At 41.4% G+C, this 24,156-nt stretch overlaps 1 protein-coding gene across 5 annotated transcripts in view; it reads right to left on the bottom strand.

Moving 5' to 3' along the window:
* Positions 1-933: 933 nt before the first annotated feature.
* The window catches only part of MAP3K19 (mitogen-activated protein kinase kinase kinase 19), a 58,766-nt gene continuing 35,543 nt past the window's right edge, over positions 934-24,156 (bottom strand). For 2 of the 5 annotated variants that reach the window (XM_017888405.1, XM_017888406.1), the window contains 4 exons: positions 21,093-23,543; positions 18,961-19,110; positions 15,829-16,526; positions 934-1,365 (listed from right to left, as the gene is read on the bottom strand). In XM_017888405.1, the coding sequence (XP_017743894.1) occupies positions 1,299-1,365; positions 15,829-16,526; positions 18,961-19,110; positions 21,093-23,543 (3,366 nt within the window). In that variant the 3' untranslated portion in view covers positions 934-1,298. The remainder of the gene's footprint in view (positions 1,366-15,828; positions 16,527-18,960; positions 19,111-21,092; positions 23,544-24,156) is intronic. The other 3 variants (XM_017888407.1, XM_017888408.1, XM_017888410.1) reach the window with 3 other exon arrangements.

Raw genomic sequence — 24,156 nt, 5'->3', positions numbered from 1 at the left:
TATATATATATATATAGCTTAATATATATAAGCTATATATAATAATATAAATATATATATAGCTTAATCCACCAACTTAAAATGACTTGTAATACTACTAACTCATCCATGCTCACTTTTGTGAGGTCTACTAATGTTCTGGGAATGGCAGTGTTTGAAGGATGACCTCAACAGAGGTAACTATTCAGGTGAAATGAGCAAAGGTCTCTGGAAAAATCTGTGTGTTAACTCATCCTTCCCTTACCAGACCTATCTTTTGTCCTACCAACTGGTTTAGGCTTAGCTAGTTCTGCATATGGAAATGACCTGATTCACTGCAAATAGATAAAAACTTCAAATCGCTGGGCGCGGTGGCTCACGCCTATAATCCCAGCACTTTGGGAGGCCAAGGCAGATGGATCACGAGGTCAGAAGATCGAGACCGTCCTGGCTAACACGATGAAACCCGTCTCTACTAAAAATACAAAAAAATTAGCCAGGTGTGGTGGCGGGCACCTGTAGTCCCAGCTACTCCGGAGGCTGAGGCAAGAGAATGGTGTGAACCCGGGAGGCAGAGCTTGCAGTGAGCAGAGATCGCGCCACTGCACTCCAGCCTGGGTGACAGAGCAAGACTCCATCTCAAACAAACAAACAAACAAAAACTTCAAATCACTACAAATAAATTACAGAGAAAACAGAGCCCAAGATTTATGATGCCACCTTAACTAGCACAATTTCTTGGAGACATCTGAGGAGTTAGGGGGCCCTCTGATAATGAAATGCCGAGGCCCTCACCTCCTCCTATTAGGCCTTGAACCTCCTAGAATCTTTAAGGCTACGATTGCTGCCAAAATACAGAATCTAGAATCTCTTTAACTTACCTTCCTGCCTTCCTCTAGTCTGCTTTGGACAAATTAAGTAACCGTCTTTACTCACCAAGCAAGAAAATATAAGTTGTTTTTACAATTTATTTTAAACTAACATCATTAAAATATTGACAGGACGGGCCAAAAATAAAAGGAAATGTCATGTAAAGCAATAGAGAATGTAGTTCCTGGACAATCAAAACTGTAAACACTGAAATATGTTTTTTGTTGTTATTAAGAAATTTTTTTCTGATACTATGAATAATCATGTCTGACACTTGAGGAGACTAATATGTAACTGAAACTTCCATTTAGCGACTCCACAGGATCTAGTTAAACTGGGTTAGACTGAATTTTCAGTAGGGAGACAAAGATCGCTTAGCCATCATTCCCCACAATTAAGCAATAAGGGAGCATCTGCAGTGGAACTGGAAAGAAACTCTTGATGTATATTCAGTGACTTCTCTCCAAGAAGGAGTGCTTCAGGAGCTGGAGAGCAGAAGGTCGCTCATGCTGGTCCCTAAGAAGGGAAAAACACATTAGAAACAGCAGCACTCAGTAATGAGACTGCCGATGAGATCTACTTAAATGCAGACTTTTAAAGATGGAAATACAACTTATGATAGTCAAACAGACTTGGGTTGAGTCCAGTCTCCAATTCTTAGCTGTGTGACCTTAAGCAAGTGACTAAAACCCTCCTCATCAGTAAGATGGAGATAACAATAATACCTAATTCATTGGGAGAATTGAATAATATATATACAACTTTTAAACAATAGCATGGTACTTGTTCGAATAGTGGTAGCTATTGTGATTGAAAACTAGGCCCTAGTTTCCCATTGTACTTTTGTTCAATTTGTTTGGAGTCTAATTTACATATGGTAAAATTCACACTTACATTTACTTTTAAAATTTAGAAGCATTAAAATCCAGAATTGAAAAGACTTTTTAAAATAGATATTCAAATATGCTTTGGTGATTAATTGAAATAATCCCATTTCGGGCACTCCTGGATTAACATAAGATAGAGGGAGACAGTTGTTCAGTACTATTGTGGCATAATTTTTTTCTTCAAGAAATTCAAAAGATTTTAGAAAGGTATCAGTCAATGAGCCAGTTAATGAACCAATGAGCTAATGAAATAGTCAATAATTAGCTTCAATGGCCTATTCCAGAGGCATTCTTTTGGTTAAATTAGCTATCTTTTGATATATTTTTTTCAGATACATAAATATTTATTAAGGCTTTAACAAACAGGTAACTTCCCCTATCCTCCACATTGTGCAACCACTTTCTTTATTGATATACAATGAGTATTTATCATTTCTATGTGTCAGGAACATTTCGAGTCCTCTCTTCTAGCTGTTTGAAATACAGAATACATTGTTGTTAATTACAGTCACCCTGCTCTGTTATCAAACACTGGAACTTATTCCTTCTATCTAATTATGTACCCATTAACCAACCTCTCTTTATCCTCCCTGCCCCACCACATACACACCCTTCCCAGCCTCTGATAACTATCATTTTACTTTCTATCTCCATGAGATCTACTTTCATAGCTCCCACATAAAAGTGAGAACATATGATATTTGTCTTGCTGGGCCTGGCATATTTTACTTAAGAAAATGAACTCCAGATCCATCTATGTTGCTGAAAATGATAAGATTTCATTTTTTTTATGGCTGAGTAGCATTCTGTTGTATATATATACTAAGTTTTCTTTATCCATTCATCTGTTGAGGGACACTTAGGTGGATCCATACCTTTGTTATTGTGAATACTGCTGCAGTAAGTGTGAGGATGCAGGTATCCCTTAGATACAATGATTTTCTTTCCTTTGGATAAATACTCAGTAGGAGGATTGCTGGATCATACGGCAGGTAGTTCTATTTTTAGTTGTTTTTTTTGTTTTGTTTTGTTTTTGAGAAATCTCCATACTCTTTTCCATAATGGCTGTATTAATTTACATTCACACCCAACAGTACATGAGTTCCCTTATCTATACATTCTTGCCAGCATCTGTTATTTTTGTGTGTTTTTAATAGTAGCCATTTTTAACTGGGATAAGATGGTATCTCTTGGTGGTTTTAATTTGCATTTCCTTGTTGATTAGTGATGTTGACCATTTCTTCATATACCTGTCAGCTATTTGTGTCTTCTTTTGAGATACGTTTCTTATTGGATGAACATTTTGCAAATATTTTCTCCCATTCAACAGGCCGTCTCTTCACTCTGTGATTTCTTTTGCCTTAAAAGCACAGGTGACAAAACCAAAAATAGACAAATTGAACTATATATTAAAGAGCTTCTATACAGACCAATACCCTGGAGTGTTTCCCTATGTTTTCTTCTAGTAGTTTTATAGTTTTGAGTCTTATGTTTAGGTATTTAATCAATTTTGAGTTGATTTTTGTATATGGTGAGATAGGGGTCTAACTTCATTCATCTGCATATAAATATGCACCATATATTGAAGAGGGTGTCAATTCCCTGGTATGTGTTCTTGGTCTCTTTGTCAAAAATAAGTTGGTTTACATATGGGACTTATTTCTGGTTCTCTGCTCTGTTCTATTAGTTTATGTGTCTGTTTTTATACCAATACCATGCTGTTTTGGTTACTATAGACTTGTAATATATTTTGTATATATTTTGTGTATATTTTGAAGTGACATAGTGTGATGCCTCCAGCTTTGTTCTTTTTGCTCAGTATTGCTTTGGCTCTTTCAGCTCCTTTTTGGTTCCACACAAATTTTAGGACTGTTTTTTATATATTTCTGTGAAAAATTACATTGGTATTTTGATAGAGGTTTTATTGAATCCATAGATGACTTTGGTTAGTATGACCATTTTAACAATATTGATTCATGTGACCCATGAGCATTCGTTTGTGTCTTCAATTTTTTTCATCAATGTTTTGTAGTTTATTTCATCAATGTTCTGTAGTTTTCCTTGTAGAGGTCTTTCACCTCCTTGGTTACATTTGTTCCCAGGTATTTTTTTTTTTTTTTTTTTTTTTTTTTTTTTTTTTGAGACGGAGTCTCGCTCTGTCGCCCAGGCTGGGTCAGTGGCCGGATCTCAGCTCACTGCAAGCTCCGCCTCCCGGGGTTCACGCCACTCTGCCTGCCTCAGCCTCCCGAGATAGCTGGGACTACAGGCGCCCGCCAGTCGGCCGGCTAGTTTTTTGTATTTTTCAGTAGAGACGGTGGTTTCACCATGTTTAGCCAGGATGTCTCGCCGTCTCCTGACCTCGGTGAATCCGCCCGTCTCGGCCTCCCAAAGTTCCTGGGATTACAGGCTTGAGCCACCGCGCCCGCCTGTTCCCAGGATTTTATTTGTATTTTTGTGCCATTTTAAATGGGATTACCTTCTTGATTTCTTTTTCAGCCTACTTCATTGGTATATAGAAACACTACAGATTTTTGTATGTTAATTTTCTCATCCTGCAACTTTACTGAATTGATCTAAGAGTTTTTGGTGGAGTTGTTAGGTTTTTCTAGATATAAGATCACGTCATCTGCAAAGAGGCACAGTTTGACTTTCTCTTTTCCAGTTTGAATGCCTTTTATTCTTTTTTTTTTTTTTTTTTTTTTTTTTTTTGAGATGGAGTCTTGCTCTGTCACCCAGGCTGGAGTGCAGTGGCAAAATCTCAGCTCACTGCAAGCTCCACCTCCCGGGTTCACGCCATTCTCCTGCCTCAGCCTCCCGAGTAGCTGGGACTACAGGTGCCCGCCACCACACCCGGCTAATTTTTTATGTTTTTAGTAGAGACGGGGTTTCACTGTGTTAGCCAGGATGGTCTCAATCTCTTGACCTCATGATCTGCCTGCCTCAGCCCTGCAAAATGCTGGGATTACAGGCATGAGCTACCATGCCCAGCATGAATGTCTTTTATTCTTTCTCTTGCCTAATCACTCTGGCTAGAACTTCCAATACTATGTTGAATAGGAGTGGTGAAAGTGGGCATCCTTCTCTTGTTCCAGTTCTAAGAAGAAAGACTTTCACCTTTACTGCATTCTGTATGATGTTAGCTGTGGGTTTGTCATATATGGCCTATTATATTGAGGTATGTTCTTTGTATGCCTAGTTTGTTGATAGTTTTTATCACGAAGGGATGTTAGATTTAGAAAATGCCTTTTCTGTTTCTATTGAGATGGTCATATTGTTTTTGTCCTTCATTCTGTTAATGTGATGTATCATGTTTATTGTTTTGTGCATGTTAAACCATCCCTGCATCACTAGTATAAAACTCACTTGATTATGGTGTATTATCTTTTTGATGTGCTGTTGGGTTAGTATTTTGTTCAGGAATTTTGTATCTGTGTTCATCAAGGATATTGGCCTATAGTTTTCTTTTTTTGTGGTTTTCGCATCCTTGTCTAGTTTTGGCATCAGGGTAATGCCAGCTTCATAGAATGAGTTAGGGAGAATTCCTTCCTTCTCAATTTTTTGGAATTGTTGGAGGATAACTGGTGTTAGTTCTTCTTTATGAGTTTGGTAGAATATGGCAATGAAGCCATCCAGTCCTGGGTTTTTCTTTGTTAGAAGATATTTTATTACTGATTCAATCTTATTGTTCAATATTGGTCTGTTCAGGTTCTCTGTTTCTTCCTGACTCAATCTTGTATGTGTCAAGGAATTTATCCATTTCCTCTAGGTTTTCCAGTTTGTTAGCGTATACTTGTTCATAATGTTCTCTGCTGGGTTTCTTCATTTCTGTGGTATTAGTTGTTATGTCTCCTTTTTTGTTTCTGATTTTTATTTGGGTCATCTCTTTTTTTCTTGGTTAGTCTGGCTAGCAGTTTATTGATTTTATTTTATTTTTTAACCAACTTCTCATTTAACTAATCCTTTTTTTCCTGTATTTCGTTAATGCTACTCTGACCTTTATTATTTTCCTATTAATTTAAAATTTTTTATTTTTAATTTTTGTGGGTACATAGTAGGTGTATATATTTATGGCGTACATGAGATGTTTTGATACGGGCATGCAATGTCAAATGATCACATCATGGAGAATGGGGTATCCATCCTCTCAAGTATTTATCCTTTGTGTTACAAACAATCCAATTACACTCTTATTTTTAAATGTACAATTAAGTTATTAATGACTACTGTCTCCCTGATGTGCTATCAAATGGTAGGTCTTGTTCAAGCTTTCTTTCTTTTTTTTTTTTTTTTTTTTTTTTTTGTAAGACAGAGTCTTGCTCTGTCGCCCAGAGCGACAGAGTGCAATGGCACGATCTTGGCTCACTGCAAGCTCTGCCTCCCAGGTTCATGCCATTATCCTGCCTCAGACTCCTGAGTAGCTGGGACCAGAGGTGCCCGCCACCATGCCCGGCTAATTTTTTGTATTTTTAGTAGAGATGGGGTATCACCATGTTAGCCAGGAGGTCTCGATCTCCTGACCTCGTGATCTGCCTGTCTTGGCCTCCCAAAGTGCTGGGATTACAGGCATGAGCCACCAGTGCCCGGCTTATTCAAGCTTTCTAACTCTTTTTTTTTTTAATCCATTAACCATCCCTATCTGCCCTACCCCTATCCTCCTACTATCATTCCCAGCCTCTGGTAACCATCCTTCTACTCTCTATGTTAATGAATTTAATTGTTTTTATTTTTAGATCCACAAATAAGTGAGGACATGCAATGTTTGTCTTTCTGAGCCTGGTTTATTTCATTTAACGTAATTTGATTTTTATTTCTTTTTTTCTACTAATTTGGGATTTGGCTTGTTCTCTTTTTCTTCTGTTTCCTTAATTATTTATTTAAATTTTTATACATTTTTAAAAGAAAGGGTCTCGCTCTGTCACCCCAGCTGGAATGCAGTGGTGCGATTATGGCTCACTGCAGTCTCAAACTCTTGGGTTCAAGCAATCCTCCCACCCCAGCCTCCCAAGTGACCCAGTTAATTTTTTCTTTTTTTTTTCTTTTTGAGACAAGGGCTCACTTTGCTGCTCAGGCAGGTCTTGAACCCTTGGCTTCAAGTGATCCTCCCACCTTGACCTCCCACACTGTTGGGATTACAGGTGTAAGCCACCATGCCGAGCCAATCTTCATCCATTTTTTATGTAGGCTTTTATTGCTATAAACTTCCCTCTCAGCACTGCTTTTACTATGTCACATAGATTTGGGTATGTTGTGTTTTGATTTTCATTTGTTTTGAGAAATTTTTAAATTTTCTTCTTAATTTCTTTCTTGCCTCAATAGCCATTCGGGAACATGTTGTTTAGTTTCCATGTATTTGTACAGTTTCCAAAGTTCCTCTTGTGATTGATTTCTAGTTTTATTCCACTGTGGCTGAAAGAATACTTGGTATGATTTTGATTTTTAAAAATCTGTTGAAACTTGTTTTGCAGCCTAACATATGGCCTATCCTGGAAAATGTTCCATGTTTTACATGGGAACGTTTATTCTGTAGTTGTTGGAGAAAATATTCTGTAGGTATCTGTTGTGTCTGTTTGGCTTAAAGTGCAGTTTAAATCCAGTGTCTCTCTGTGGATTTTTTGTTTAGATGATCTGTTTAATGTTGAGAGTGGGTTGTTAAAGTCCCCATCTGTGATTGTATTAGAGTCTATCTCTCTCTTTAGATCTAATATTTGCTTTATATACCTGGGTGCTCTGGTGTAGGGTGCATCAGAAATGTTACATCCTCTGACTGAATTTATCTCTCTATCATTATATAGTGACTTTGTCTCTTTTTACTGTTTTTGACATAAAGAGTGTTTTATCAGATATGAATATAGCTACTCATGCTCTCTATTGGTTTCTATTTGCATGAACTATCTTTTCCATCCTTTTTCCATCCTTTCACTTTCAGTCTATATGTGTCTTTACAGGTAAAGTGAGTTTCTTGAAGGCAGCATATTTTTGGGTCACTTTTAAAAAATCTATTCAACCATTTTAATTGGAAATTTTAATCCATGTATGTTCAAGGTTATTATTGATATGTGATGACTTATTCCTGTCATTTTGTTGATTGTTTTCTGGTTGGCTTTTTGTTTGTTTGTTTGATTGACTGTTTCTTTCTCTCTCGTTATTTATCATTGTGGTTTGGTGGTTTTCTGTAACGTTAACATTTGAATCCTTTCTCTACCTCTTTTGTGTGGTTTGCACTACCAGTGAGTTTTACACTTTCATATGTTTTCATGAAGATAGATATGATAGATAGATAGATTCATATCTATCATCAGCTCACTGCAACCTCTGCTTCCCAGGTTCAAGCAATTCTCCTGTCTCAGCCTCCTGAGTAGTTGGGATTACAGGCATGTGCCACCACACCTGGGTAATTTTGTATTTTTAGTGGAGATGGGGTTTCTCCATGTTGATCAGACTGGTCTCAAACTCCTGACCTTAGTTGATCCACTAGCCTTGGCCCTCCAGGTGTAGGACTTTCTTTCTTTTATTTATTTATTTATTTATTTTGAGACAGAGTTTCGCTCTTGTTGCCCAGGCTAGAGTGCAATGGCACAATCTCAGCTCATCGAAACCTCCGCCTCCCAGGTTCAAGCAATTCTCCTGCCTCAGCCTCCCAAGTAGCTGGGATTACAGGCATGCACCAGCACGCCTGGCTAATTTTGTATTTTTAGTAGAGACAGGGTTTCTCCATGTTGAGGCTTGTCTCAAACTCCTGACCTCACATGATCCACCCGCCTCAGCCTCCCAAAGTGCTGGGATTACAGGCGTGAGCCACTGTTCCCAGCTCCAGGTGCAGGACTCTTAAGCATTTCTTGTAGAGCCACTAATGGTGATGAAGTCTCTCAGTTTTTGCATGTCCGTGAAAGGCTTTCTCCGTTTTTGAAGGATAACTTTGCTGAGTATAACATTCTTGGCTGACAGTTTTGTTTTGTTTTATCCCTTTCAAAACTTTTTTTTTTGTTNACTTAGCTCACTGCAACCTCTGCCTCCCAGGTTCAAGCGATTCTCCTGTCTCAGCCTCCTGAGTAGCTGGGATTACAGGCATGTGCCACCACACCTGGGTAATTTTGTATTTTTAGTGGAGATGGGGTTTCTCCATGTTGGTCAGGCTGGTCTCAAACTCCTGACCTCAGGTGATCCACCTGCCTCAGCCTTCCAAAGTGTTGGGATTACAGGCATGAGCCACCATGCCTGGCCTAAAACTTTTACTATATCATCCCATTCTCTCCTGGCCTGTAAGGTTTCTGCTGATAAATCCACTGTTAGTCTCATGGGAATTCTTTTATATGTTACTAGATGCTTTTCTTTTGCTGTTCTTAGAATTTTCTCTTTGTCTTTGACTTTTGACAGTTTGACTATAATGTACCATGGAGAAGACCTTTCTAGGTTGTATCTATTTGTGGATCTCTTAGCTTCCTGTATCTAGGTGTCTAAATCTCTTGCTAGACCTGGGAAAGTCTCAACTATTCTGTCTTTAAATAGATTTTCTATACCTTTAGTCTTCTCTTCACCTTCTGGAACAACCAAAATTGTCTATTTGGTCAATCTGTAGTTTCCCACATGTCATGTAGGCTTTGTTCACTCCTTTTTATTTTCTTTATTTTTGTCTAAATGGGTTATTTCAAAAGATCTGTATTCAAGTCCTGAGATTCTTTCTCCTGCTTGATGTAATCTATTGTTGAAGCTCGTGAATGAATTTGCACATGTGGTGTAACAGTCATTTATTTTAATTTTTTGGATTGGCTTTCATAGGGGAAGACTTTTTCCTGAAGATGTATCTATGGTGTTGATTGGGTAGGATGCTTTTGCCTTGATTCTGGGTGTATGCAGTAGTGTGGTCTTGGTATAATTTCTTCATCTGTAAACAGCACCAGTGGTGTCTGTGATTTCCTCAGTGGCTTAGTCTTTGATTGTTAGTGGAGTCTGTGGTGGGGATTGGCATGCCAGGTGGACCAGTCCTCTAGCCTGAGTGGTAGTGGTGGTGTGTCAAGCATGCCCATCCTTGGGCCCTGGGTGGCATACATGGGCACTAGTGTTAATGGGTTCAAATGGGCCAATTCTTGGGCTTCCAAGGCTTGCTCAGGTCCTGGTAGTGGTGTGCTGGGTACGTGGATAGGTCCTTAGACTCCTGGGCAGTATGCATGGCATGGGCAATGGCAATAGTGGTACTGGGATAACGCTTGGGCTCCATAGCAGCAGGCACTGGTGTTAATAGTGGCTGCAATGGACTGGATGGGCCAGTCCTTGAGCCCTCAGGAGGAATGTACAGATATCAGCATTGATAGGGCAGAGAATCCCCAGGCCCCAGGCAATGTGCTCAGACACTGGCAGGGGTGCTGGGCCAGGCTTGTTTGACCTTTCCTCAGGCCCTCCAGTGGTACATTCAGGTGTCAGCAGTGGTGGGCAGGGTGGGGTGATCCTCAGGGCCCTGGCATGATGATTGGGTGGCTGCAGCTCCAGTGGTGGTGGGCAAGGGGAGCCTGTCATTAGGGCACATGCAAGTGTGCTACAGCCCTGCCACTGGTGGGAGCAGGCTTGCTGTCAGTGGCAGCACCTTCAGGCAGGTGGCTCTCAGGTTCCAGGGAGCTCACTGTTTGGCTTCTGGTGGTGGCAGTAGCTGCAGCCAAGAAAGCCAGTCCTCAGGGCACATGCAAATGTGCTGCAACCCTGTTGCCGAAGCAGCTGGGGTCACTGCCAGTGGCACACACTTCAGCCTAAGCAGAGGCTGCAGTCGACAGCAGCAGAGCCTGTGAGCAGCAGTGCATGTGAGTGGCAGCCCTGCTGCTGGAAAGGGTGGAGTTGCTATCTGTTACAGCCACCTCAGGTAGGCAGTTCTTAGGCTCTGGGGAGCACATGCTTTGGCTCCCTTTGTCCCAGGAGCACTGCACTGTTGTTTCTGGGGTGCAGGACACCATGTGTGCTACAATGCTGGGGATCTGGTCGCTCCACTGGGTACAACTGGCATCACACTGCTGCAGCCCTCCAGGTAAACACAAGAAGATGTAAGTAGGATTCCAAGGATATGGAGTTGCAGGGGCTGTTGGACCCCAGGGCGGGATGGAGTCTGGTGGGGACCGGACTCTCAAAATGATGCCATGCTGTAGCTGCTTAGGACTCAGGGATGTGTGGGACTTGGTGTGGGCTCCCTCTCTGGAGCAATGCTGTCACGTGGTTTCCAGGCAGCTCCATATTCTAGTCTCAGTGTCTGCAAGGACTAAAGGGTTCTCCCATGGCTAGGATTACAGGAGTTCACTGTGAGAATGTGGACCACTGGGGATCTCTCACCCTTTCCCAACACTGGGGAGCCTCTCTGGGCTCTCAGCCAATCTCAACCAAACTGACTGCCTTCCTTCCCTTTTATTCCATGTCTCAGGTGTTTCCTGTCACTTCTCTGTTGAAATCCATGTTCTCTCTCAGATGCTGTATTTGAAATGTGGTTATCTACTTGCTATTTTAGTTCTTTGTGGAGGAAGTAAGTGCCAGATGCCTCTAGTCAGCCATCTTGAAGCCCCTCCTCTTTTAATAATTTTTTTTTTTTTTTTTTTTTTTTGAGAAGGAGTCTCGCTCTGTCACCCAGGCTGGAGTGCAGTGGCCAGATCTCAGCTCACTGCAAACTCCACCTCCCGGGTTTACGCCATTCTCCTGCCTCAGCCTCCCGAGTAGCTGGGACTACAGGCGCCCGCCACCTCGCCCGGCTAGTTTTTTTTTTTGTATTTTTTTAGTAGAGACGGGGTTTCACCGTGTTAGCCAGGATGGTCTCGATCTCCTGACCTCGTGATCCGCCCGCTTCGGCCTCCCAAAGTGCTGGGATTACAGGCTTGAGCCACCGCGCCCGGCCCTCTTTTAATAATTTTGAAAGCACAATGGCCAACAGATCATTTTCCAGTTGAAAATGGAAAATAAATACTCTTAAAAGTATTTTATATTGTGTAAAAGTATTATATTTTGTGTCATTTCTAAAGTTTAAAAAAAAAAAAAAAAAGTCCAGCAAGGCACAGTGGCTCACGCCTGTAATCCCAGCACTTTGGGAGGCTAAGGCGGGTGGATCAGGAGATCAGGAGTTCAAGACCAGCCTGGCCAACATGGTGAAACCCTGTCTCTACTAAACAAACAAAAACATTAGCTGGCCATGGTGGCGGGCACCTGTAATCCCAGCTACTCGGGAGGCTGAGGCAGGAGAATTGTTTGAACCCATGGATGGAGGTTGCAGTGAGCCAAGATCATACCACTGCACTCCAGCCTGGGTAACAGAGCAAGACTCCGTCTCGAAAAACAAACAAAGAAAAAAATCCTTTCACCATGGGGAGGGCCTTTCTCCTGCCTTTAAAATATGCAGAAATCTCTCTCCTTTAAAATCCTTTCCTTAAACTGGATACCATTTCTAGCTATTACCGCTCCCCCACCCACTTTTTTTTTTTTTTTTTTGAGACAGGATCTCATTCTGTTGCCCAAGCTGGAGTGCAGTGGCATGATCACGGCTCACTGTGGTCTCAACCTTCCAGGCTCAAGTGATCCTCCCACCTCAGCCTTCTGAGTCTCTGGAACTACAGGTGTACGCCACCATGACTTGCTAATTTTTAATTTTTTTTTCTTTTTTTTTTGAGATGGAACCTTGCTCTGTTGCCCAGGCTGGAGTAATCTCGGCTCACTGCAAGCTCCGCCTCCCGGGTTCACGCCATTCTCCTGCCTCAGCCTCCCAAGTAGCTGGGACTGCAGGCGCCCGCCACCATGCCCGGATAATTTTTTGTATTTTAAGTGGAGATGGGGTTTCACCGTGTTAGCCAGGATGGTCTTGATCTCCTGACCTCGTGATCCACCCACCTCGGCCTCCCAAAGTGCTGGGATTACAGGCGTGAGCCACAGTGCCTGGCTAATTTTTAAATTTTTTGTAGAAACAGGGTCTCCCTATGTTGCCCAGGCTGATCTCAAACTCCTGGGCTCAATTAGTTATTCTGCCTCAGCCTCCCAAAGTGCTGGGATTACAAGCGTGAACCACTGCACCTGGTCCATCCCATTTTAAAAATTGCTGCCAAATGTCTCTAACAGGGCTAAGCTCGGTGACTTCCCTCCAGTATTCTTAACCATTTGGCCCATTCCTCTATAGAAATTGCCCTCTTGAAATTTCTTGAAATTAACCAAATTTAATGAGCTCATCCTTTTTGTCATTTCTGTAGCATTTGAAATATTCACTACTCCCTCCTACCTGAAACTACCTCTGCTTAGATTTACGGGACAGTCTGTCCTCTTGTTTCTTCTTACACCTCGGGGCAACTCCCTTCCCTTCCTCCCTTCCCTTCTCCAGTTATGTGCTAGACTTGATGCCATGCATTTCTGTTAGCTTCCACTGTGAGCATTTTCAAAATATTTTCCTCAGCCCTACATTTTTTTAATGACTGTAGCAATCAACCTTATAATGATTTTTTTTTTTTTTTTTTTTTTTTTTTTTTTTTTTGAGACAGGGTCTCGCTCTGTCCCTTAGGCTGGAGTGCAGTGGCGCCATCTCAGCCCACTGCAGCCTCAACTTCCCGGGGTCAAGGGATCCTCTCAACCTCTCAACTCAGCCTCTTGAGTAGCTGGGACTACAGGCACACACCACCATGCCTGGCTAATTTTTGTATTTTTTTGAAAAGATGGGGTTTCGCCATGTGGCCCAGGTTGGTCTCCATCTCAAACTCCTGGACTCAAGCGATCTGCCCATCTCGGCCTTCCTAAGTGCCGGGATTACAGGCATGAGCCACCGCACCTGGCTGTTATAATGATTTTTAAATGTGTCCTTCCAATCTTAATTGCTTTCCTGAGCTATAATTTCAAAGCTTCAAATGTCTCCTTATATGGGGTGGGAAGGATTTAGCTGCCTCCCCTGTTCTTCTCTCACAACTGTGATTTCTCTCATTATCCAGACTCAGAAACATGAAATCCTATCATCCTACTCCATTACCAAGTCTTGATTCACCTTTTCTCTGAAATTTTCTGGAATCCTTTACAACCCCACTTTACTTTACCACCATCAGCATCCAAGCTCTAGATTTCTGCAGAGTCTTCTAGTCTCAAGCAGCATCCATCCCAGGCCTTTCAATACATTGCCATCTGACCTGCCCTCCCACAGACCCTTTTCTTTATGGTCTTTTCAACCCCAAATCTTTTGCAGCCCCCTGCTCCTCACTGCCTACTGCAACAAAGCTAAACTCCTTGGCCTGACCTCCCAGAACTTGGTCTGTCCCTAGGAGTACCCGCTCCATGCTTATTTCTCTCAGCTTCCCCAAGTTCATTTCTGTTTTATTTAGACTTTTCCTAGTCTATGCCTGATTACCTCTATTTCTGAATCTTTAAGAGTGCCTCACCCTTTATTTTCTGGCCATCCATATCGCCAGGGAGTATTGTTATTGATATCAGGTGAGATATCAATATACCTCAGGGTCTTTGCCATAGAATTTTAGAAGGTAATTATATACTTGTATATGACTCTAATTAGGTAAGTTATGTTAGTATTCTTCCTAATGATCATTAACTGTAAACTCCTAATTTTGTGCCCCACACTCTGCTAAGTAATTTACATGCACCATTTCACTTAACCTTCACAATAACCCTGTTAATTTATTATTAGTGGTGTGAATTGTACATTGCTTAGTTTATGAAGCAATGGTTCAAAAGGAGAGCCATAAAAGAAGATTCCACCATTTCTCTTTAAAGCGCTTTGTGTGTGTGTGTTTAATCACAACTTGAAAGAAAATGAGAATAACAAGTGGTTTCTAGCTGTGAGTCAATAATATAGGTAATTGTTAAATTCAGAACAAAGCAACTACAATAGTTTTAAGAGTTGACACAAATCTCTAAAGCTAATACTGGTCTATATGATATTCCAGCACATTTATGCAGTTTGTTTTTTGGGGAGAGGGTGGGCAGCTCGGTGACTGGGGCTTTGTCCACAAAATCCACACTGGAAACCTAAGGGGTCTCTGCATCTAGTAATGCCAAAAACTATACCCCTGGAGTGGCATTCCTGCCCTGGCCCATGTAATCATCCTGAAATCAGCCAGGACAGACTGATACACACCTGCTAGGAGAGAGAGACAGAGACTTAAAAACAGGCACATTCATTGGCAGAGAGGGAGAATCTTAGATTCTAAGATTCATTCAGAAAGGCAAAATGAAGCCCTTGGGTGTTGGAGGTTGCCATATGTGCTTGCTAAAAGATGGGACACTGGAGTTTTTCATCGAGGGATAAGAAGGCACACTTCCTTGAAAGACAGAAAATTGACTTTGAGTCTCAGGCCTTTCTTGTCCTCCAACTAAAGTTGACCCTTGCTAGGTAGGTGGGTTCGGGGCTGCTGTGCAATATCCTAGAGTGGGCTCCAGCACCCACAGCCCTACTCCTTAACTCTTCCGCACCCCATGGGTACACACTTTAACTAGAGTCATCTCTCTGCTTTTATTTTATTCTTTGATTTAAGATTTCATATGAGCAGAGAGTACCTGGCTAAAAATTTGAAAATCACCGCACTAGTTCATCTCCATTATATTACAGTTACAGTTCTAACATTTTACCCAGAATTTAATTCCATAGATATGAGAGAAGATAATGAAGGGGAAAACAGACAATTTTCTAAGGCTTTTATGATTCACCAAATATTCCCCAACTTGACGTTGAAACTGGAGATTTCAACTCCAATTAGACATTTGTTTCTTTGGTTCAAAATGTTTCCCCTCACTTTAAATGCGAGGTGATGTCATTTCACCCTAGCCAGTTCCTAGGAAGATGACTCATTGGTAAATAAGTGGATCTTTAATACATTTTGCAAACCCATTGATTTGGGCAAGTATTAACAGAACTTAATAAGACATTTAATGGAGGCACTTTCTACTTGAAGCATTGCCTCCTATATCCTGATACAACAATGAACACAATTACCCAATATGACTGATTATGATTACTTTCAGCACAAAATCACTGTCTACTTGACTTCATAACCAAAACAAAGCTTTTAATGGGCCATAAATTGCAAGGGAAACGTCAGCCACTTGGAATCTCTGGGCATTTGTCTTCCTCCTCTTGCTTTCAGTTTCTTACCTGGTCAGGCACATGCGCACAAAGTCTGCTGCATTTTCTGAGAAGTGGTCTGGTAAAGGAGGCATCAGCCCTCGGTGTGCTCCGATGTAAAACATGGCAGCCATCCTGTCCATGGAAGCTAGTGGAGGCTTCCCTGTAGCCATCTCAAACACAGTACAACCAATGCTCCAGATATCTGATTTCCTTCCATAGCCAGACTCATTGATGACTTCTGGGGCCATCCAATATGGAGTCCCATGCATGGACTTAAGCATGTCACTGTGGGTGCCATTTAAACCTGCCCAGGCCAAACGCTTGGCACAGCCAAAGTCAATCAGCTTTATTATTCCAGTTGGCATGAGCATAACATTATTTCCTTTTATATCGCGATGTACCACACAGTTCTCATGGAGATAAGAAACACCTTGCAGAATTTGTTTCGTATATTTACAGAACACCATCTCAGGCAATGGCCCAAAACGGTTTATAATACTAGAGATTGAGCCACCAGGAACAAACTCCATGAAAATGCTCACAGTGTTCTCTTGCAAGCATGTCCCCAAATAGGCCACAATGTTGACATGTTTCAGTGCTTTGAGCAAATCTACTTCTTCCTGTAGTTTCTGGTATTCCTTTTCAGTAGCTAATTTATCAGAGGTATCCAAAGCCACCTGTTTTACAGCTATTAGCTGCCCTTGGCTAGTGAGACCACAGTATACCTAGAAGCAAACCAATAATACCTTGTTATTAAATTAATGACATAACTCATTCACAAAATGCCTCAGGTGACACTTGACTTTCCCTTCCCTTCCTAAACCCTTGTCTTTCTCTAAGTTGATACCTCCCTTCCTAAATGCAAAGTATTTAAGCAAATTCAGTGTTTCAGTGGAGCCAAGATGGGTGTGAGAAACATGGTGGATGGATGTCATATTGGCTTAAAGTGGCTTGAATTGGCTAGAATACTGGCTTCATTTTTCCCCAGCTGTATAACTTGGGATAAATGTCTAATCTTTTGACTTCAGTTTTTCTCATTTGTAAAACTGAGGTAACAATACCTGCCTCACAGATTTCTTTTTCTTTTTTTTTTCTTTTAAACAGGGTCTCACTCTGTTGCCCAGGCTGGAGTGCATTGGCACAATCACAGCTCATTGCAGCCTCAACTTCCTGGGCTCAAGCAATCCTCCCGCCTCAGCCTCCTGAATAGCTAGTAGCTAGAATCATAGGTGTGTGCCACCACACCTGGCTAATTTTCTGTGTGTGTGTGTGTATGTGTGTGAACTTTTTGTAGAGCCACCGTGCTTTTTCTTTTTTTTTCTTTTGGAGACAGGGTCTCTCTCTGTCACCCAGGCTGGAGTGCAGTGGCCCTGATCATATCTCACTGCAGCCTCAAACTCCTGGGCTCAAGCGATCCTCCTGCCTCAGTGTCCTGAGTATCTGGGAATACAGGCATGTACCACCACATTAGGCTAATTTTTAAAGTATTTTTGGGGAGACCAGGTCTTGCTATGTTGCCCAGGTTGCCTCACAGAATTTTTTTTCTTTTTTTTTTTTTGGGACAGAGTCTCGCTCTGTCACCCAGGCTGGAGTGCAATGGCATGATTTGGGCTCACTGCAACCTCTGCCTCCTGGGTTCAAGCAATTCTCATGCCTCAGCCTCCTGAGTAGCTGGGATTACAGGTGTGTGCCACCACACCTGGCTAATTTTTGTATTTAGTAGAGATGGGGTTTCACCATATGGTCAGTCTGGTCTCGAACTCCTGACCTCAAGAGATCCACCTGCGTCAGCCTCCCAAAGTGCTGGGATTACAGGTGAGAGCCACCACACCTGGCCTACCTCCCAGATTTCTATGATGACTACATGAGATGGTGGTTTGGAAAAGCTCCTGACAATACGTAAATAGAGCTAGTTCAGCTCCCAAGCTCTCTGGAGTGAGAAGGAGACAGGCCTTGGAAATCACCCTTGTGATATAATCTCAGTGGTTTTGTGTCTTCCTATCTTCTCACTGATTCCTGAAATGTCCCCATCTGGAGACAGCACAAGTCTTATTTGGGGGCCAGCCTTTTCTTTACTCATCTATGTAAATAACTATCTAAAGTGCTAGGGTTTAGATATCTAATGTTTGTACATATTTAAGAGGTACATGTGATGTGTTAATACATGCATAGAATGTGTAACGATCAAGACAGCGTGTTTAGGACATCCATCACCTCAAACATTTGTCATTTTCTTTGTGTTGGGGGCATTTCAAATCTTCTAGCTAATTGGAAATACACATTATATTGTTGACTATAGTCACCCTACTGTGTTATCAAACACTAGAACTTATTTCTTCTGACTGTATGTTTGTACCCACCTGTCTTCACCCCCTACCCTCCAAGATCTCTTACACAATTCACAAAATGTAAGGAACATCTTTTGTTTTTGCCATCTACCAATGATTCTCCAAACTTCCAGTAACATATTCAGCTGTTGAAAGAAGATATTTTATTTTTATTTTTTTGAGACGGAGTTTCGCTCCGTCGCCCAAGCGGGAGTGCAGGGGCACGATCTCGGCTCACGGCAAGCTCCGCCTCCCAGGTTCACGCCATTCTCCTGCCTCAGCCTCCCGAGTAGCTGGGACTACAGGCGCCCACCACCATGCCCGGCTAATTTTTTGTATTTTAGTAGAGATGGGGTTTCACCGTGTTAGCCAGGATGGTCTCGATCTCCTGACCTCGTGATCTGCCTGCCTCGGCCTCCCAAAGTGTTGGGATTACAAGCGTGAGCCACTGCGCCCGATCAAAGGAAGAGATTTCTTTCCCATTGGACTTGAACCTGGGAGGATGAGAGGCTAGAAATGCAGTGGCCATTGTATCGCTATATGTGCCTGAGAAAGAGCCAGACAGAGAGAGAGACCAGATCCTGATGACATCGTCTGACTCCTGAAGCCACCTGAGCCCAGAGCCTGACCTATTCCAGACCTTTCGATTGGATAAAGCAGTAACTGTCCTTTCCCTCAGTGGTTGGATTTTCTGTTACTTCAACTGAAAGAGTTCTAAGTAAAAGAATGCTTGCCAGAGGAAGCAGGGAGGATGACTGGGGAGTGAGAGGGGCGGAGGGAGGGACTGTGGAGGGGTGGGGAGTGCTGATTTCAAGTTTCCAGTTCAACTTACTGTGCCATAGGCTCCCTTTCCAAGAATCTCACCCTTGGTCCATAGGATAGCTTCTTCAGACTTTAAACTATTTTCAGAAAATGTCATCTTTTCATCTGAGATGAGAAATTTCTCCTCCCTGTCATATATCCTGAGCCCATTACTATGCCTCTGGAAGAATGAGACAAAAGGAAAGATGACCATTAAACCAAGTTACTGGGATGGAGAGAAAGGGGTGAGAGTAAAGTCTTCTTTTCAAATGTTCCCATCTGTGGCCACTCTTAAAGGTAACTTCTAGAGACACATTGTTCCCCCAAATGACCACGTAGTGTATCTTAGCTGTGTACTTCAGCCTTGTTAATTATACACATTTTAAAACCACATGTTGCTCTGTATATTTTATAGGAGGAGATCTTAGGCCTGTTCATCTCAGGCTCCACATGAGCCTGCAGCTACTAACCACTATCTTTTGAGAATGATCTTTCACAAGGTCCCTATCATGACAGAATATGTTAATGTGTGCCATCTCCTCAGACCCCTAACCTCAACTCTCCTCAAAATTCCCATTATCATGGTCAGCTTGCTCCTAAACACAGACTAGTTCAGAAAGAGAAACATACACAGAGCTGGACACATACATAGAGACACACATACTCATACACACATATTCATATATGTGTTCACACAAATGTACACACACATAAACATAAATGATATATAATCCATAAACATACATGCACACATATACATCACATATATACATACACATATGTACTGAGAGATAATATACAAACCAACAATGGCCAGACCATATATAAAAATAGAACTCTGACCTACAGTGTGCAGCAACCGAACCAGGAAATCAACCTATTATCTACAGTAACCAAACCAGGAAGCCAGTTTACTATCTACAAGCCAGACTTGCAGCAAGTCAGACTAGTATCTCTAGCAAACAGTCCAGGAAGCTACGGGATAATTCTTTACCTTTTATGTTCTTCTGACCAACTATTTAAAATAATTATTCCTGGCCGGGTGCAGTGGCTCACGCCTGTAAACCCAGCACTTTGGGAGGCCAAGGCGGGTGGATCACGAGGTCAGGAGTTCCAAGACCAGCCTGGCCAAGATGGTGAAACCCTATCTCTTCTAAAAATACAAAAATTATCCAGGCGTGGTAGCAAGTGCCTGTAATCCCAGCTACTCGAAAGGCTGAGGCAGGAGAATTGCTTGAACCCAGGAGGCGGAGGTTGCAGTGAGCCAAGATCGCGCCACTGCACTCTAGCCTGGGCAACAGAGCAAGACTCCATCTCAAAAAAAAAAAAAATTATTCCTGATCCTGATACGGTGTGGATATAGTGTACTATAACCTGAGTTAGTGTTCAATAAATAATATTTCAGCTTAACTACTGTTTCTGTCTTTAAAATTTCAGTTTGGGAGGCTCGTGTACGTTAGTGAAAATGATAACAAAACCCAACTATCTGTTGATCTTCCCCACTCCATGCCCACTCCTATGCCAAACAAAATTTTTTAAAATCTTATTTCAGGATTTTTGCTTACACTTCCATGAGAACAATGTCCGAGTCTTGTACAGCACTATGCTCCTAGTTCTTGGCCCACTGCCAGAAACACAGTAGGCATCAATAATAATTTTGCATTAAAGTAGTGAATCATCTGACAGCAAATGCTCAGATGTAGGGACTCTGAGAAATGTACATTTCATGTCTTCATATGAACAAAATGGTGAGCCACTTCTGGAGCCATGTTCATTTCTTTCTATCTCACATACCTAGAGCAATGTCTTGCCTATCATTATCTCTCTGCTGACAGTTGGAAATGATATGCTGTTGATTGAAAATGTCATCATTGAATAAAATACTGACCTATTTTAATGGTTTTGCTAAATTAATTTAACCAAACTGATTTCATTGCAATGTCAAGCTAGCTAAATTCCAGAAGTGAGGCAGCATAATGAAAACATCTTAGCCTGGGAGTCAGATGACCTGAATTCCAACCTTGTGATCAAACAATGAGACCTTGAAGAAACTATTTAATCGTTTAGGGTTTATAATTCCTCATTTGAAAATAAGGGGTTTGAACCAGATTATCTCTGAGGTCCTTCCCACCCCAATGAATCTCGGATTCTAATTTTACCAACCTGGATTTTGACATTTGTTGTCCCTCTGTCCGTTTCTTTTGGGGTACTTCCTCTCCGACTGAGGATACGATTTAGGTTTTCAGGTTCTGTTCCATTTGCCATTTTTTGGCAAGAGTTGTTATCTTTCTCATCGAGAGCTAATAACTCTGCAGCTAGACAACCTAATAGTTCATCTGTCAATTCCTCATTATTTACAGAGTCCGGAATTCCTTGGGAAATTGAATTTGTGCCATTTAAAGTTTTTCCAAACATTTGATAAGTGATTGACTTATTTGCTAAACTATCATGATCTAAATAATGTACCCAATATTGATATGTCTGGGAAGATGCACTTTCTTGTTTTTCTTGGAAAGAGAAATTTGCAAGTGTTTTAGACTGATCTGAAATACTACCAAACTCTAGATCATTAGTTGAAATTCGGCTGGCATTTACTTTACTAAAAGATGCTGTATTCTGCTTTTCTTGCTGTACATACTTGTTAGAATTCTTCTCACTAGACACTGCCCAGCTGTTTTCCAAAGGGATAAATGGGATCTGGTGATGTAGCTCTTCAAGTTCTTGCAGATCTCTGAGGCTTGTGGTGAGTATTTGATTGTTAGAAATGTCTCTATCGCCCGTAGACTCTTCCACAGAAACTTCTTCAACAATGGATAAATCTGAGACAGGAGGGAATTCATTCTCTTTCATGGACTGCTCAGGTGTCTGAGCCAAGTTCGTGGGATGAATTTCATCTTTGGAAGATAGAAACTCATTTCCTGAATACTTTATCTGCCAGTCTGGTTCTGAAATACCATCACCGTTTTCAATGTCATGTAGGTTGCTACGTACAGCCTTGGAACTCTTTTCTTTAGAAATTAAGCCTTTGTGCTCTTGTTTAATGCCAAATGAAGTCTTTGGGGGTTTCATATGTGGTTTCTTCTGAGAAAGTCTTGTTCTGATATTGCTGCTCCTCTCACTGTGTGAAGATCGACATTTATTGGTGATACATCTGCCTGATGGAGCCGAACATATCTCACGGTAATACTTGTTTTCATCCCTTTCAGCCTCTCGCACATGACAATAAACAGGGGTCCCAAACATTTCATAGATTCCAGGTCCATTAGCAGTTGAATTGATTTCTTGAAACATATCACTATACTTAAGATCTGGGTAATTTAGTCTTGGCTGTGCGGGTTGAACAGAGAGAGGAACACGTGACTTTTGTATTCCTGGATTTTTACATATGCAAGGAAATGATTGCTTTTTAGGTTTCTGAGTCCGGTGAGTTGATTGCTTCTTTGCTATCTGTGGCATTCTCTTTTGAAACCTGGGCAATTGCCAAGGCCTGGGGTCAACAAGTCCCAAAGCAGGGGAAATTTGTGCTTTTATGCTGGTTTTATGCATGGTAGGCTTAATGGGACCTTCAGTAGAAATCAGGAAATTCGGAGGAGTCTTCTTAATTGTCTTAGTCTTTGAATCCAACTTACTTCTATGGGAATTCATCTTATGCTTGTCATTTTCTTGGTGTACAAGTATGTTGACACTATGGTTGTTATGAATGGTTCTCTTTGTTTTTTGGAGGCTTGGTTTGGCTATTGCTGGTTCCTTGGGGCTTCCATCCACAGGGAAGGTGATGTGGATAAGAGGCACCATCCCACTCATTTCTGGTTTGGCTCCTTCCGCTACTGATATTTTTATGTTTGTCTCCATGCTCCTACGACCTTCTGGAAGTTTATCAATGGGGTCATCAAAGAATACATTGGATAAGCTTTTAAGTACAGTACACTCTTCTAAAATATTGTTTGGTTCCATTGCTTCATCTTTATGTAATGAAGCTCTTTTTGAAGCAGCTTTATTATTTCTCATCTCTTCATCCTGGCTTGGAGTTATTTCTGAATGCTGGGCTTCTTGGAATTTGCTTGGAATGGTACATACTATTTCTGAATCTTGTTCATAGTTTTTGGCTACTGACCTCTCATTCTTTCTTGATGAAAGATATTGAGAGTTCTCTTCTTCAGCTTTTCTCGTTTTACTACCATGGCAGTCAATATCCTCTTCCCTATCTGCAGGAATATTGCCTTCCTTCAAATTCTCAAAAGACACCGAAGACTGCCCTTTTTCAAGGTGGGTGATTTCAATTTTGTTACATTCTTCTATTTCCTTGGATTTCCAGTTCTCCTCCATCTCCAGGCATTGTCTGTGATGGTTAGCCTTAGGAAAAGAGCATATGTTTCTTGACCAAATGAAGCCATCAGAAGACCTGAGAGTCGAATCCATCAACAACTTAACTAGGGCTCCTGGAGGCTTATTTGTTGGGCTAAGATCAGACTGGCGAACAGACGCTGAGAGCTTAGGCACAAAAGACGTGACACTTGGAATGCTTCTTTCTTTCTCTTTTGGAAACTTGTGATTTCGGGGGATACTAAGGACACCAGATCGTGTGGGCAAGAGTGACAGTGGTGGCAGAGGGAACTAAAAGGAAAGAGAGAAAAAGCTATGAATGCAGAAACATATATAAATATGCTAACTGGTTTAAAGTAGTCTAAAGAGATTATAATATCCTCTTAAGGAAGGCTTTTAAAGTACAAAGCTAGCCTGGAGATCACGATTTTTTTTTTTTTTTTTTTTTTTTTTTTTTTTTTTTTTTTTTTTGAGACAAGGTCTCGCTCTGTCACCCAGGCTGCAGTGTAGTGGAATAATCACAGCTCACTGCAGCCTTGACTTCCCGGGCTCAAGCGATCCTCCCACCTTAGCCTCCTGAGCAGCTGGGACTACAGGCGTGTGCCACCATGCCCGGCTAATTTTTTAATTTTAGTAGAGACGAGGTCTCTCTATGTTGCCCAGACTGGTCTCAAACTCCTGGCCTCAAGCAATCCTCCCACTTCTGCCTCCCAAAATGCTGGAATTACAAGCATGAGCCACTATGCCTGGAAAGATCACAATTTTTAAAACTAAAACCTCATTCCCCATATTTTTTTAGAACCAATTTAAAACAACACTTTTTTTTAAAGTTTTTAAAGCAATTTTTTAATTTTTTTATATGTATTTTTTTATTATACTTTAAGTTCTAGGGTACATGTGCACA

Source organism: Rhinopithecus bieti, unplaced genomic scaffold (genome assembly GCF_001698545.2).
Source record: "Rhinopithecus bieti isolate Rb0 unplaced genomic scaffold, ASM169854v2 scaffold_15296, whole genome shotgun sequence".
NCBI classification, from domain to species: domain Eukaryota; kingdom Metazoa; phylum Chordata; class Mammalia; order Primates; family Cercopithecidae; genus Rhinopithecus; species Rhinopithecus bieti.
The sequence above is the reverse complement of the archived record's forward strand: the minus strand, read 5'-3'. Positions and strand labels throughout refer to the sequence as shown.